The sequence below is a fragment of the Diospyros lotus genome, chromosome 2 (assembly GCF_014633365.1).
Source record: "Diospyros lotus cultivar Yz01 chromosome 2, ASM1463336v1, whole genome shotgun sequence".
NCBI classification, from domain to species: domain Eukaryota; kingdom Viridiplantae; phylum Streptophyta; class Magnoliopsida; order Ericales; family Ebenaceae; genus Diospyros; species Diospyros lotus.
This window is the reverse complement of record NC_068339.1, coordinates 13,011,521-13,028,001: the sequence shown is the minus strand read 5'-3', so window position 1 is coordinate 13,028,001 and position 16,481 is coordinate 13,011,521. Positions and strand designations below refer to the sequence as shown.

General features: G+C 37.4%; 2 protein-coding genes and 1 pseudogene across 5 annotated transcripts; 1 reads left to right on the top strand and 2 right to left on the bottom strand.

Annotated features, from left to right (window-relative positions):
- Positions 1 to 430: 430 nt before the first annotated feature.
- Positions 431 to 4,032, top strand: LOC127794347 (heparanase-like protein 3; annotated as a pseudogene).
- Positions 2,071 to 8,029, bottom strand: LOC127794348 (arogenate dehydrogenase 2, chloroplastic-like). 4 transcript variants are annotated; one of them, XR_008021645.1, is made up of 3 exons: positions 6,716 to 8,025; positions 2,510 to 2,634; positions 2,071 to 2,235 (listed from the first exon to the last, which is right to left on the bottom strand). XR_008021645.1 is itself a non-coding variant. In XM_052325372.1 (2 exons), exon 1 carries the CDS (start codon positions 7,849 to 7,851, stop codon positions 6,730 to 6,732), a length of 1,122 nt encoding a protein of 373 aa, XP_052181332.1. In that variant the 5' UTR covers positions 7,852 to 8,025; the 3' UTR covers positions 2,291 to 2,634; positions 6,716 to 6,729. The 4 variants fall into 4 exon arrangements, 3 of the variants coding, with proteins under 3 accessions (XP_052181332.1, XP_052181331.1, XP_052181333.1); XM_052325372.1 differs by lacking the exon at positions 2,071 to 2,235 and having other exon boundaries at positions 2,291 to 2,634; XM_052325371.1 differs by lacking the exons at positions 2,071 to 2,235; positions 2,510 to 2,634 and adding an exon at positions 4,363 to 5,052 and having other exon boundaries at positions 6,716 to 8,023.
- A 1,081-nt stretch (positions 8,030 to 9,110) lies between these two features.
- Positions 9,111 to 15,638, bottom strand: LOC127794346 (pyrophosphate-energized vacuolar membrane proton pump). The gene is made up of 8 exons (XM_052325370.1): positions 15,231 to 15,638; positions 12,997 to 13,571; positions 12,533 to 12,912; positions 12,022 to 12,108; positions 11,603 to 11,933; positions 10,657 to 11,067; positions 9,767 to 9,826; positions 9,111 to 9,663 (listed from the first exon to the last, which is right to left on the bottom strand). Exons 1-8 carry the CDS (start codon positions 15,475 to 15,477, stop codon positions 9,457 to 9,459), a joined length of 2,298 nt encoding a protein of 765 aa, XP_052181330.1. The 5' UTR covers positions 15,478 to 15,638; the 3' UTR covers positions 9,111 to 9,456.
- Between the last annotated feature and the right edge of the window lie 843 nt (positions 15,639 to 16,481).

Below are 16,481 nucleotides of genomic sequence, written 5' to 3'. Positions count from 1 at the left end.
TAGTAAGATTTGTCTTTTTTGTAATCAAAAGATTACATGTTTGAGTTGTTAAATAATTTCTTTCTTAAATCATATTAGCTAATAAGGTCTTCTTTTTTTTTTTTTATCTAAAATGGGAAGATACAAACAACAGGAAGAAAAAAGAATCAGAAACAGGAAAGAAAGAAACAGCAACAATAGAGAATCAACAGCATTAGCTAGAAAGGAATAGAATAGAAACCCTGCAATTATTGCAAGATGCCGCACATTTTTTATTCTTCTCTTATCTTTATGGTAGAAAGATTTAGCTGCTATTAGGCCAAGACAATCTACAATTGACTATGAGAAGCTGGACAGAAGTTTCGTCCAGAAACTGTCGAGAGATATTACTTTACGGATATATTAAGTTAAAATGGGCTGATAATAATCTTATCAAGGATATTAGGTAATACAGTGACTCAACCACTTTGCTCTCGCAAGCAGCTTAATTATATTCTCCTCCATACATTTTCTGAAATTGAGGTTTCAACTTTCCCAGATGGGGTCTCTGGTTCATGTCCCAGGGTTTTGTTTTCGGGTGTTTTTCTTTGCTTTGAGCTTCGTGGCTCATGGAAGGGATGCACCAGTAGCTGGAGGGTCTGTTCTGATAGATGGGAGGAGTGCCAACGCAAGAACAGACACTGATTTCATCTGTGCCACTTTGGATTGGTGGCCTCCTGACAAGTGTGATTACACTTTCTGTAGCTGGGACCATGCTTCTTTGCTCAATCTGGTATGTATGTATATATATATATATATATGTGTGTGTAAGTTATATATCAACACATATCTGGCAAAATTTGTGACTTTTATTTGTTGGTTGCTAGCAATTGATCAGCAGTTACCCTCTTTGTAGTTTATGTTTGTGTTTCTTCTGGTGTTTCATCTTTCATTATCATCTTTGCAGTTACCCCTCTATGAACTTGACCATCATCATAAGCATTTATCCAACTTGGTAGGGTCTGTATCTCTATTCATGGTTATATTGTCCCCAATCAAGTTTTCTTTAGATTTCTAACATGTCCAAACTATTAATAAGCCATTTTATCTTTAATAAGCACCGTTCTAAATCTTTTAATAAGGATAATTTCGTTTTTCATTTTATATTTTCTTGTATAATGCTCATCTCAATTATAAATAATTTCTAAGGTCAATACGATACACACATGCATGTGTACTTTTTAAGACACTTATGCTTTGTAAACTTAATCTCCATGCAAAAGCATGCCAGTTATATATTTCTGGATTTTCCTGTCTGGCCATTCTTTGCAAGAAAGAAATTGATTCTTCAAGGCTTGTGGGATGCTGAGAGTAGGTGTTCTGTGCAATTACCATTAAAAGGTTTCCTTCTTTGATTTTACCTAATCTATTGAAACTTCAATTTATTAATTAAAAATATGATATCTATAACATCCTTCTTATAAACCGTACTGTGCATATCTTCCACAATTTTTCTTAGCCTATCCCCTATCTTTTCTATTAGGTACTTTTCCATCCCATCCACTCTCCTAGTAGAACTCTATTAATTTTCTTTTCTCATGTAACAAACTCATATTAATCTTATGTCAAACATCTTATCTTCAACAATAGTCATTCCGACTTTATGATTAACAATCTCATTCTTAAATTTGTTGTCTTATATAACCAACACATTAATATTTTCATCTCTGTTATGCTGATATAATGAGTAAAAATAAAAGAGAAGAAATGCTTTCTGAAATTTGTTTGGTCATTCTCCTGTGCGTGCAGGATCTCAATAACAACATATTGCTAAATGCTGTAAAAGGTTTGAAATCATTCACATGCCTCAGGTTCAATAATGGCAATCACTAATGTAGCCAGCCATAGAGTTGCTTACCTTTAACAATGATGCAGAATTTTCACCGCTGAAGATTAGACTAGGAGGCAGTTTGCAAGACAAGGTCATCTATGAAACTGAAGATCATGAGAAGCCCTGCATCCCATTTTCAAAGAACAGCTCAGAGCTCTTCAATTTCTCTGAGGGTTGCCTGCCCCTCTCCAGATGGGATGAACTCAATACCTTCTTCAAAAAATCTGGGTAACATAGATTCCCTTCATGCTCGATTCTTACCTTGAACTTCATTGATTTGGCAAGCAGAACAACTAATGCTATCATGCATCCAGCGCTCTTGTTGTTTTCGGGCTAAATGCCCTCACCGGAAGGTCCATACAGCCCAATGGTTCTGCTGTAGGAGCCTGGGACTCCACAAATGCCGAGTCTTTAATAAGTTACACAGCCAAAAAAGGTTACAGAATCCATGGATGGGAGCTTGGTAAGGATGAAAGGATAATGGTAAATGCATCAACTGTGTCAGCTGACATGGTCAAATGACATTTTTCCCCCTGCTGTAGGGTATCAACCACCTTTCAACAGCAGGGGTAAAAATGTCATTTGCTGTTTTGGCTAACAAATTCAGCTGGCACAGTCACTACATTTTTTATCATTGTGCAGAATGAAAACTGGAGATACCTTTGCGAGCTCTGTATTTGCACTGCACTAGTTTGACATGGCATTGCCTTCCAGGAAATGAGTTGAGTGGGCGAGGAATAGGGACAAGAGTTGCAGTAGATCAGTATGCATCTGATACGATCACCCTGCATAAGAAAGTGGAACATATTTACAATGGTATAGATCCAAAGCCACTGATTGTGGCACCTGGAGGAAATTTTGAAGCAACCTGGTACAAAGTATTCATAGATAAAACAGCCAAATCCCTAGATATTGTCACTCATCACATATATAGTCTTGGCCCAGGTACTGTAATAGTACAAAATGAAGACTGAGAGTGGTTTGAAGTTCCTTAAGTTCTACAGTACAGGTTTATGGCAAGATCTAATTTATTTCTTTCACAGGATCGGATGAACACCTTGTGGAAAAGATTCTCAATGCATCTTTTCTTGACCATGTTGCTGATACATTGAGCGGGCTCCAGAGCATACTCAAGACTTCTGGAACTTCAGCAACAGCATGGATAGGTGAGGCAGGAGGGGCTTACAACAGTGGCCGCAACCTAGTCACCAATGCCTTTGTCTCTAGTTTCTGGTAATGTAACTACGTCTCAGTTTAACAGCCTTACCTCATGTGCTGGGAGCCTGTTTCCAGTGATCAAATCCTTGGTTTTCTTTGGCTTCTTTTTCATTGAGTGATCTAAAATTGGATACTCCAAACAGGTATTTGGATCAGCTTGGTATGGCATCAGCCTACGATACAAAAACATACTGCAGACAGTCATTGATTGGTGGGAACTATGGTCTACTCGATACTACTACTTTTGTGCCAAATCCAGACTACTACAGGTTATACCCTCACATGCTTTCCTCTCTTTCAATTTCATCAAGTCCTGCTTAACTGCTCTTTCTTCTTCTTCCTTCATATTTGCAGTGCTCTCCTTTGGCACCGATTAATGGGAAGAAACGTTCTATCAACAAGATTCTCTGGAACAAACAAGATACGTGCATACGCTCATTGTGCAAAGGATTCTGTAAGTTAAAATCTTAACTTTGACTCTTACCCATGCAGTTAAAATTTTTATGCTACGATCTAATCCAGATTCTTGTCCACCCTAGCAGCAAGGAATTACGTTGCTATTGATCAACCTAGACAATTCCACCACTGTTCAGACTGAAGTAGTCTTCAAAACCAAGTCTCATAATCATAGAAGAAAGATTGTTCAACTATCTCAAGAAATAAGGCAAAAGAAATGGCAAGGGAGGAATACCATTTGACAGGGAAGGATGGCAATTTACACAGCCAGATTATGCTGCTTAATGAAAACATTTTGACCGTAAATTCATCAGGGCATATACCTCCATTGGAGCCTGTATATGTAAATTCATCAAAGCCCATAACTGTTGCTGCTTTCTCTATTGTGTTTGTTCACATAAAAGATGTTCTTCTCCCTGCTTGTGCGTAGGTGGATGTAGATGGAACCCAAACTGATTCCATTTAGTGATTGATCAAATGAAAGTAGTATATGATACAGTATTCTCTAATTTTGCAGTTGAAGAATACAATGCAACATGAGTATTCTTGCATATCATGCATTTCTGAATTTTATTTTATTTTAATGGCAACCCAAACTAGAGTCCTCAGAAATACTTTTTCTCTCCATGAGACATCCCTCACAGAAAACTTTATCCTACTAAAATTCTAAAAAACAATTATGTATAAGATCTAGATCAATTTCATGAAAATGGATCATATAATTCAATAGTGACAATCTAGATCAAGATTCTGATAACTACACATGGGATCCACTTTGATTTGTCTATCCTTAACATAAGGAAGTGTTATGACAGAGTCTAGGAACAACATAAGCACAAAAAACTCATTAAGGGCAGCATACAGGCAGACAACTTATGAACAGGGTCACACATTGGCCAACTGCTGGTCATGCTATCTAATGTGCAAAGAAGCATGATGCCCAACAGCAAAAAAATAAAGAAAAAGAAGGAAGTAAGGGAAGAAAAGCAGAAGAAATAAGAATAAAGAGCAAAGAGAGAGACAATATCACTTGTATTCAAATAATCAAAGGAGAGAATTTTTTTTTAATACATCATACTCCTTATTTATAGACTACAATCCAATCATAACTTAAACATAATTGCGAAATCCTATCCTAACTATTGAATCATCTCAACAAAATAAATAAAAGATAAAAACCTAACTGAAAGATAACAATCTAAAACCTAAATCAAATACAATTCTAAAACCTGAACGAACTATGATAATTCAAAATACTAAATATCCTATCAAACATTAAAATTTAAATTCCATATTCCTCTTCATTCTCCCCTGGTTTGAAACCACAAAAAAAAAAAACTTCCTGCCCTTCTGTTTTGTGTAGACTCGCACTGCAAGTAATAGAGGATTGATTGTCAACACCAACTTGCTCTAGATGGAGAAGAACTGTTGCTTCCATGGTCCTGTTGACTCTTGTATAACTCCAGTAGGGCAGGTTCAAACATTGGCAATTGCTCAATAGTCAATAGGAATCCAAGCGTAAGCTAAATCTGCAGGATTCACCCAATGAACAAGAAAACTTTGAATCTATCTATCTCTGGTAAAATAAATCTGCTAATGATAATGTCAATTTTAAACTTGTGTGCATAGTATAAAGGTAATTGAAATCGAACTTGAGCTTGTTGAGAGGAATAGAATGAGTCAACAAAAGGTTCATTGAGAGAATTAGAATAATGCAGTTTGCTAAGTGCTTTACCTAACTCAACCCATTCAATGAGTTTCATTCAATGGTCAGGTAAAGTAGGAAGGATCATTTGTAAGACAACATCTATAGGTTGCTGAAGAATGGGTGAAGGGAGATGTGGTTTGGGAATTTCTCAGGGAAAACATCATGGGATTCTTCAATTTCCCAACAGGCTTCTTTTGAAGCATCCTGGGGAACTTCCTTAACTGCTATAACAGTTTCCCATTACATCATGCTTAGACTCTTCTTGATGAATAATTTAAAATTCCTGTTCTACTACTTCCTTGATTTTGGGGAAAGGTCGGTTTGGGAATTTCTCAAGGGAAAACATCACAGGATTCTTCAATTTCCTAACAGGCTTCTTTTGAAGCATCCTGGGGAACTTCCTTAACTGCTATGACAGTTTCCCATTACCTCATGCTTAGACTCTTCTCGATTAATAATCTAAAATTCCTGTTCTTCTACTACCTCCCTCATTTTGCAATCTTCAACTAAGTCATCCTGTCCTGTCCATCAATATTGTGTTTATGGTTTTGCTCTTCTAGGTGTTCTTCCTTGTCTACCCTTTTATTGTTTCACATACTGAAAGTCAATGATGGACGTGTAATCAAGTGACCAAATCTCTAGTGCTAGGACATAGCAATTGTAACTTAGCATTTCAGGTAGCATGCAAAGAGAAGAGGATCTATCAATAATTTGTGGTTCACAAAAAAGGTATGTAATCAAGTTGTATGCTTCCAGTATTTTTTTCCTAAAATTGACTAATCCTTATATATGTACCATGATGTATTCATGCTAAGTGTCAATATCCCATGAGTCTTAGGATGGAAGCATACTCATCATCATGGCAAAGCTCCACTTCTTCCATATGCCAGATAAGATGCAGTGCTTGCAACATGACAAGGGCATGGCATTTATCTAGGTGCAAACGTATATATCCATACTAGGAAATCTACCTTTAGGTAATTCATCATATGACTAAAGGGTCAATTTAATGGTGAATGTCAACAGACGTTAATGAACTGTTACTTTATTAGTATTTTGAATGCACAACAAGATACTAAAAAGAGCTTTATGCTCTCATGCTCCAAACAGTAACATAGACTACGACATGTTTCAGCTAGAATAATCTTGCCTTTGTTATGCGTTCGAAAGCAGTTTTTGATCCTGGTTGTGAATCTAAACATGACACAAAGAAAGAAAAAAAAAAAAAAATTGTCAGTGTTTGGTGAAATTAACCATCAATATGACATGCTTGTGGGACGAAACTAGTCCTGAACCTTTATATTAATATTATTTCAACCATACAACTAAAAGAAACCATGATCCAGGTGTTGCCGCTGTTAGTACTACCAATACACTCACAAGAACTCAACTAGTCTTAGTCCAACCCAAAAACCATACAAATCAATCATAAGAATATATCTAATGAATTCAGAAACAATAAAGTGAGTATCAAGCTCACATACCAGTAAACAAGTCACTAATTGCTTTGAGCATTTACAGACCCTGAAGGAGGTGGCAGTGCGATGCCATTTGAAGGCAGCTCTGACAAAATTGGTCTCTCCTCTGGAACCACCAGTCCCTCTGCCTGCCCAAACAATTGCTTCCTCAGAACATCATGCAAGTGCCCAAATAACTCTTTCTTCAGTGACTCGAATGCTAAGTCCAACCGCTCCAACTGTTCCAGAGCATTCTTATTGTACATAAACAACCCATAATACAAATCAAAGCTATCACTGGCTGTATTCTCTACCAGATTCAACAGAGTCTCATATCCTTTCGTGTTAATCGGCGATGTCTCTAACTTCAACTTCTCCAGAACCCTCCCCATTGTATGTGTTATAAATTGAGACCCAGCTGCGTATCGATCATGCTCTACACATGACATTTCAACCATTCGACAACCCTCAGTTGCGAAAACGTCAAGAAATCTCTCACACCGTGAAACTCTAGATTGCTCAGACCCAATTCTGACCTTATCATACACAAATGGAAGCCCATTCCAGCCATCTTTTCCACTCTCGGGTCCAAACATTGGATGAGTACACAAAATATCAAAATCCGAAGGCAATATTTGCATAAACAAATTCCTAGGAAATTCTTTCACTGATAACACGTCTACAAACAATGTACTTCGCTTCAATCTTTGTAGTGGCAACGAGCGAAGGACCCGTTCGGTGGAGATTATCGAGGTGCAGAGAAGAATTACCTCGGGGTGTTCCTCGCACAGGTCGTCTGCATCGGAGAAGAAGGAGACACCGAGAGTGTCGGCGACGCCGGAGTAATCCGATCGGGAGTGTGCGAGGACGGTGTGGCCCTGCCGGATTAGGGTTTTGGCGAGGAATTGGCCGAAGTTGCCGAAACCGACGATGGCGATCTTCAGCTTGGTGGATTTGTGGAAACGATCGGAGATCCGAGCTTCGTAGTCGTACGGCTGCGCTGCATCGAGAGAGCGGATTGTGAGGCGGCGAAGGTTTGGTAGGCGGAGAAGAAAGCGAGGTGGTGGCAGAGGTGCGGGAGAAAGGGAGTGGCAGCGGTGAACGGTGGCGCGGAGGCAGGAGCGGGCGGTGGTCGAAGGCTGGAGAGATGAGAGACAGGACATAGTGGCGGCGGAGCTACTCTCTCTGGTAGGGATTGATTGAGCGTCGTAAGATTGAGAGACGCATAAATATGTGACGGTCGGTGGGAATGGACTCAATGACCCCTTAAGTTGTAGTCTAATCCTACTAAATTACGTTGTTTCCTCTCTCCTCAGATTGACTCACTCACTCCTAACTTAACGTGTAATCTCTAATTATTATTATTATTATTATTATTCTCAGTAATTTTTTTTTTTTAATTACATAAATTACTTTCAAAAGAAAGATAATTTTATTTTATAGATTGTGTTTGTGGGGACTATTACTATCCGGGCAACATAATTGTTTGTTACCTGAAGGCTGATGCTTACTTAACAGGAGAGGTGGAACCCATATACCCCTGGTTGCCCAACATGGGGGCAATTGATCTGTTGCCCTCCCTCGGGACCAAGGCAAGGGCAACCAATAAGAATTTTAAATTATAAAAAAAAAAAAAACACATTCTAATCTATTTTTTAATATGTATATATATATATATAAAGACGTGTAAAATATACTCATTGCCTAATAAAAACGAAGACAGCGAAATAAACAATATGTGCCACAAAAGTGAGAAGGGGGAAGAGTTGTTTGTTTCCAAAAACTCTCAAATTGTCATTTCTAACACTGCTCAATGGAAGTCGAGGTAGAATAACAACGTCATTAATAATTTTACTATTATATAATAAATCAATTAAATTTCTCAGTAATTATTCATTCATATTATTAATACACTCTATAATGAAATTTCATAAAAATTAGTCACCGATTTGAGCTTAAAAGCAAGCTTTTTACAAACCCCCCTCAAACCATCAGTCTTCTTAACACTAATAATAATAATAATAAAAACTTTAATCCCACTAACAAAATAAATTTAAATTCTGCACGTCTACGTTATCTCATTTCATAGTCATATTGGGTGTTTGTTTTCATATTTCTAAAATAAACCAAAAAAATTTCCCAATGCACAAAAATTCCAACTTTGTGAGTCAGAAGGAGAAAGTCGTAGTTATATTTAGTTTTTCCACCATTTTTTTTCTATAAAAATACTATTTTTACAGCTCAAAACCATAACCTTTCAGATAAAAAAAACAACCTTGTTATTGTTTCAATATCTCCGAAATGAAAACCTTTTGTCATCTTCACAGTGCCACCTCTAATTCAAGCTAACAGACATCGCGGATTCCCTACACAAATGCATGTCTTCTAAGGGGCTCAAAAAAGACTCAAAAACCAAAGGGAATGTCAACCAACAACTTTGCAAGTTGCAAATATGATGATGAATAATAAACATTAGCCCGTTCGTTTACTCAATCAAAAAATACCAAGGCTGACCCAGCTCTTCATTAGATTTGCCATTATCATCAGCAGCATCATTCAGCCCCACAATGGAAAATTGCTATCCACCAACTCAAACCTAGAACCATACAGTTTTCATAACTTAACAAACACCAGAAACTAAATTAGTGGAGACAAATGCTAGGAGGAGACCGGAGAGAAAAGAGGTAAAGAAAGAGAATTGCTCAAGGGCCGAGAGACAGACTAGAGGAAAACTCGGTATCTCCCCCATGGCACAGCATGATCACGTTCTAAAAAATCTTGAATAACAGACCACCATGAGTGGCGAAGAAGGGTGCAAAAACAAGTGATTCGACAGCCATAAGCTTGATGAGGATGTTCAGAGATGGCCCGGATGTGTCCTTCAGTGGGTCTCCAATAGTGTCACCGATCACAGCTGCCTTGTGTGCATCAGATCCCTTAGGGCCGAGGGTTCTTGCATGCTCGGAAGCACCAGCCTATTATCCACGGTATTTCCAAAGTGTTATGGACTTAAGATGCATTACTAATAATATCTTTGAAGCATGAAAAACGAATGTATTTGTGGCATAAATGCTTTACCTCAATATACTTCTTGGCATTATCCCAAGCACCACCAGTGTTAGAAGCAGAGATAGCAATCTGCAAATGACAGCCAGGCAATAAGAGTAAGCCTATCTGCCAAAAAACATGTCAAGTATTTGTACTACTAGCCAATAGCAACCCATCTAAAAATTATATTAGTTTACCCCATGTTTTATTTGGAATCGTTTGAGGGTAAACTCATAGGCAGTTGCCAAACTTTGGGTAAATTTCAAGCCAGTCACAAAATTTTAATTTGTAACAAATTGGTCAATAAAGTTGCATTTGTATCTCACAATATCACCAACCAAGCTGAAAATGTCAGGATTGAGGAATGGAAATCTGGTTGGAATAATGACATGAAATAATTTTAAGAGGGTATAAATGGTAGTTACCAAAAATGTGGTAATTTTCGAGTCATGAGCTGAGAACAGCTAAGGGGTACGTTAGTAAAATGCCCTTTATTGAAGATAAGATGCATAAGACAAGTTTAACTAGTTAGGTCATGTGAGAAGAAAACTAGTGGATACTCCTATAAAGAGAGTGGACGGTATGGAAAATATTTTTAACAAAAGAGCTAGGAGAAAACCAAGAAAAACTTGGTGGGAAACTCTCGGCATGATATGCGTCATAATGGTCTTACAATAGATCTGGTCATAGTTAAAGAAGATTGACACTAAAATTCATTGAACCAACCCCATCTAGTGGATTACCACTTGCTATGCTGCATACTCACATGATTATATTTCATCAAATATTACAACAGATCCCTAACAGAAGTGTACATAAACATTTTGTGTAAAAGGAGAGTACATATACAATTTTTATATGAAGGCAGTTAAGACGTTAAGACGTTATAAATGTTTAGCAACCAATCATTTTAGTATTACCTGTACACCAGAGACAAGGGATCCGGCAAGCACACCAGATAGTGTTTCTACACCAAAAAAGATTCCGACAATGAGGGGTGTAAGCATGACAAGAGCGCCAGGGGGAATCATCTCTTTGATGGAGGCATCCGTGGAGATCTTCACACAGTTGGCATAATCAGGCTTTGCAGTGCCTTCCATGAGTCCAGGGATGGAGTTGAATTGCCTCCGCACTTCCTCAACCATTTTAAGAGCTGCACTTCCCACGCTCTTCATTGTCATGGCAGAAAACCAATAAGGAAGCATTGCACCCACAATCAGTCCAATAAAAACTTTTGGTGTCAACACATCCACAGTGGAAATCTCTGCTCGGCTCACAAATGCACCAAAGAGGGCTAAGGATACAAGAGCTGCTGACCCAATTGCAAAACCCTAAAGGCCAGAGAATTATAACTTTTAGTAGAAATATTAAGTTTAGGAAACAGGCATATATGTTATTGCAATTTTCTTCTGACATGAATTCGCTACTGGGTCTACAAACACTTCCTAATGACTGAAAACAATTTTAATACATGAATACTAAACACCTAAAACAAGCATTCTTCCTTCTATATTAAAAAGGGCCTCAAATCTTCATTTCAAAGTTTATATACACACACTTCAAGAAGAACTGGAAAACTACCACACAGAACACGGTAAGAGAAGCTTCTAGAGCTGGAAGCACCCCTATCCAGAGCCCCATAAAAAATATGGTTGCTGCTCTGAAATTGATACCACAGGCATGTCCATCAAAAGCTTAGGTCAACAAAATAGCAGACGCTATTAATACTCCCCCCCCCCCCCCCCCCCTCCTCCTCCTCCTCTCTGGTAAGCCACCAATACAAATTAACTGACAGAATGTCCAGACATCAACTATCTTGTGGGGAAAAGATAACAACTGGTGATGAGGGTGAAATTACTTATATACCTTTCCAATAGCAGCTGTGGTATTTCCTGCAGCATCAAGAGCATCAGTTCTTTCCCGGATTCTGTGGCTCATGCCAGCCATCTCAGCAATGCCTCCAGCATTGTCACTGATGGGACCATATGCATCAATGGCCAAGCCAGTTGCTATGGTGCTAAGCATTCCAAGGGCAGCAACGGCAATACCATACATAGCAGCAAAGGTGAAACTAACAAAAATGCTGATGGCAATGGCAAAAATCGGAATAATGACTGATTTGTATCCCAATGCAAGGCCAAAAATAACATTAGTAGCAGCTCCAGTACGGCAGGAATCGGCAACATCTTGCACAGGACTGAAAATTGATGAAAAGTGATACGCAAGTTAGCAAACTCTAGAATCAAATAGTAAATAGGAACAAAAATTATGCCAAAACCAAATACCTGTATGCATTGCTTGTATAGTACTCGGTTACAAATCCAATAATAAGCCCAGCCCACAAACCAACACCAACACACAAAAACAGTTGCCTGCACACCCAAAAAAAATATTAGATGGTTAAAAGAAAACCATTCTGTGTCTCATGTATAAACAGAATAATTGCTTCATGTTCTGCAGGAACTTCCAGATTAGAATGAATCTCCTCCTATACTAGCTACTTTGCTGCAATAATAAATTCATTGTTATGGGTAATAACACAAAAAAGAATTCCTAATTTAGAACACACATTTTTGGGATGAGTTCTCAAGTAATAAAGGATTTGTGCCTTCATTTCTATAGACTATAGGAAAGAAAACAAATCTCAAGTAGTTACGGGAACAATATACCATATATCCACCAAATTCCAGCTTCTTGCAAACCAGAACATCCAACGCTATCAAATCACAACTAACTATGGATATAATTAATAGAAAAAGAACATGCATCTTTGAAGAGTAGCAATACGTAGCTTACCAGCTCTTAACTTCTTTCTGCACCCCAAAATTGAAGATGGTGAAGGAAGATGGAAGTGCAATCCAACTGATAATAGCAATACCAATAGTCATCAGCACAGTGGAGATAATGAGTTGGTTCTTCAAGGTTGGCTCGATATCCTTTACAGCCTTGATTTCAAAGAAATCAGTAGCGAATAAGGTGGTGAGCAAGCAAACAAGGATACCCATAGAACTGATAAGCAGAGGGTATAGCATTGCAGTCAAATCATGATTGATCCCAAAAGAGGAGATGGAAGCAACAACAAGAGCAGCACATGATGATTCTGCATATGAGCCAAACAGGTCGGATCCCATACCAGCAATATCCCCGACATTGTCACCAACATTGTCAGCTATCACCTGAGAAAATAAAACAAATTAATAAAGGCTGGATAATGAACAGTTTGAAGAAACAGTTTAGTTTCTAATCATATGCAATCCTACCGCTGGATTTCTAGGATCATCCTCAGGGATGTTCCTCTCAACCTTGCCCACAAGATCAGCACCAACATCAGCAGCTTTCGTATAAATACCTCCACCTACTCTGCCAAAGAGGGCCATAGAGGATCCACCAAGACCATAACCAGTTATAGCTTCAAAGAGGCCTTCCCAATCATTACCATAGTACAGCTTAAAGAGGTTGATGGCAATGTAGAGCACCAAAAGACCATTTGCGGCAAGGAGGAAGCCCATGACCGCACCAGATCTAAATGCAATGATAAAGGCTTTGCCAACACCCTTTCTTGCCTCCAAAGTTGTTCTGGCATTTGCATAGGTAGCAATTTTCATTCCAAGAAAGCCTGAAACAACTGAAGTTACAGCCCCAAGCAAAAAGGATATGGTGCTGAAGGCAGCAGTAGCAAGAGCAGGCTTGCAAGTTTGGGTGTTGTCATAAGTACAAGGCCGGCTCTTCGTGCTAAATCCCTCCACAGATCCAAGGAAAAGGAAGATTAAAACAGCAAAGGCAACCATAAAAATACCAACATACTGATATTCAGTGAAAAGGAAGGAGGTTGCCCCTGTACCAGCAAAGAATAATTAGAATTAACCCAATGTTCCAACAAGAGGATTAAAAGAAATACAAAGACAAGAAAAACTATAAAAATTCAGCCATCACCATATAAAGTATCATTGGCTAATTGCCGAAAAGAGAAACATGTGATGAAACTAAAAGTAAAACTAATGATCAAGACCAGATTCAAATTAACCATCATGATTAATAAAGAGAATTAGGTGGTGAAATTAAAGGTGAATCAATCACTATGCACTCAATGCCAATTAAAAACTGAAAACCATAAAATTGCAGATATTCAGCTAAGCCATTCAATCAATTTCATTATTCAAAATCAAATAATTATTTGTGCAGTGATCAATATTCAGCTAACCCATTCAAGAAATTATTTTTGCAAGCCGCGGCTGAATCTTAAAACCTTTTTAAGAACTATTGAAGACAAACCCAAATACCTAAAAGAACGGAGGATAAACATGTTTGAAGGTATATGCATTTGTTAAAGATTATATAAAATTTGCATTTCAGTAGAAAGGCAACCATCCATCACCCAATTGTGTCATTTGAAGTTGGGGCTACAATCATAATCTAAAATTGATGCAATGGGTTCAGTTGCAGGATTCTAAGCGGAAAAAATCACAATTTCCAACCATTTTCTTTTTGTGCAATGACACCCATTAACAGGAGTTAAATGATGCATGTTGAACATGATGGCACATTTGTATATTTCTTAGAATAGTGCAAGTGCACTGTTTTGAAATAGAATTTGGCCGAGCATACCAAGATCTCAAGCATAATGAAGGTATAGCAGCAAAAAACAACATACACAATGACATATCAGTAGTTGCCAGAAAAGGGAATTATATGTAGTATAGAAAGAATCAAATCTCACATAAACAACAATTTTTTTTTTTTCTTAAGTAGAATAACTAGAAATAACCCCACAACAAGTGTGTCATTCCAGCAAAGAATCAGTAATCATCATGCTTTATTATCAATAAAGATTTGACAAGTAGTATTAATTATAACAGAATACATATTAAAAAAATCATATTGAAAGATATACAAATAGTACATAGAGATCAAAATTCAGATATATTCATCACAAACACCCCTACAGAAAATTGAAAGAATTTGGTATATATGCAAATAAATTATCATCTCGGCACTAGATACAAAAAATGATGATATTAATAGTAGTAAATAGAAAAGTCAACAACAAACAAATAAATTATCATCGCGGCACTAAATACAAAAATGGATGATATTAATAGTAGTAAATATAAAAGGCAACAACAAAAAGATTAGTCATGGTAAAGCAATAACCGCAAACACTGACCACCAAACTTGATATTCTTAGCAACAAAATCATGAATAGTAAATAAATGTAACAAATAAAATTCGCAGATTCACCGCACGACCTACCACGTTTTATGTTACCTAAAAACTCAGGTTGTTATAATTCACGATAACTATCTAAAGAAATCCGCATAGATAAGGAGAAAAGGCAAGACTACATTGTTAAATACCATACATTTATTCCCATGGAAGAACATCACTCCGCCATACATATACAAATATAATCAAGAAGAAACTAATTGAGGAACAAATCTATCAACGAGCAACCACAGAGCACGAAATCCGCGAGATCTAAACCGAAAACCCTCACCTTCGGAGATGGCGCTCTGGATTTCGGCGCATTTGTGGACCACGTTGTGCTCATTGATGCCTTCCTCCTCCTCAATCAGCGACTCGGTGACGCCGCCGTTCTTGCTGTTGGCCGAAGAGTGGCCTTCCGGCGAGAGCTTGATGCGCGAGACGAGCATCCACTGGACCAGCGAGAACACGATTCCGACCACCGCGCACAGCGGAATCAGTACCTCCGTCCCCAGATCTGACAGTATCGCCGCCGCCATCTTTTTCCCTGCCAATTTCCTGTCGCAGTGAAATCCACAGAGCTCTTCGAAGCCGCTTCAAGCGGTGGCCTTCCCCCACACTCTATCTCTATCTCTTGACGGTGCTTATGTTTCGGCGCTGAGAGTACTCCTGGAATTTATATACACCGGAGAGCAAATGAGTGAGAAATGAATGAAAATAGAATATTGATCGGCAAGGCAACTTGAGACATTTATTTTAGTTTTTACTATTGTCAGCCAATATTTGGCTATTCCAAACCAATATTTTTGTAAATACATTTAGCATACTTTCATTTTCATTTTTATTTAAATGTTGTTTTATACTTTTATCTATTCTTTAATTTAATAAAATAACTATTTTGTTGTATGAAAACACTTAAATCTTTACCACCATTTTATTGTCATCAATTAAATTTATTTTAAAAATTAAATTACAACCCTCAAATCATACATTTTAAAAATAATTTTTCTTCTAAATTTTTTATTTACACATACATAAGCACTATCAGTCCTCCAATTTTAATTTAATTAAACTTTAATTTTAATGCTCTATTAAATAGTATGATAAAAAGCCAAAATTTTTAAAACTGTTAAAATAATACTTTTATAAGTAAAAAGTTAAAAAAAAATGATTATTTCTTCTTATAAATATAGGAAATGATACTTATATGGATGCTTTGACAAAAGTCAACAGACAATATGGTGGACTCTAGATTCGACATGTAATTAGCATAATAAATTATATCAACATCAATTTAACTATACTTTTCATATAAAAGCGTAGACAGAATATAAATTTCTTATCTACTTATGATAATTAATCGTCAATTAACCCAAAAATTAAAAATGATTCTTGTGACAAAATGTGAACATTCACCATGCTAGAATCCCCTTCAATTTGTTCTCGAGTTGGGTTATGGGAACATTCGAGCAATTATCTTTGTGGATCCAAACGAACTCATAAAATGTATAATAAAAATAAGATTAATACAGACTTCATATGG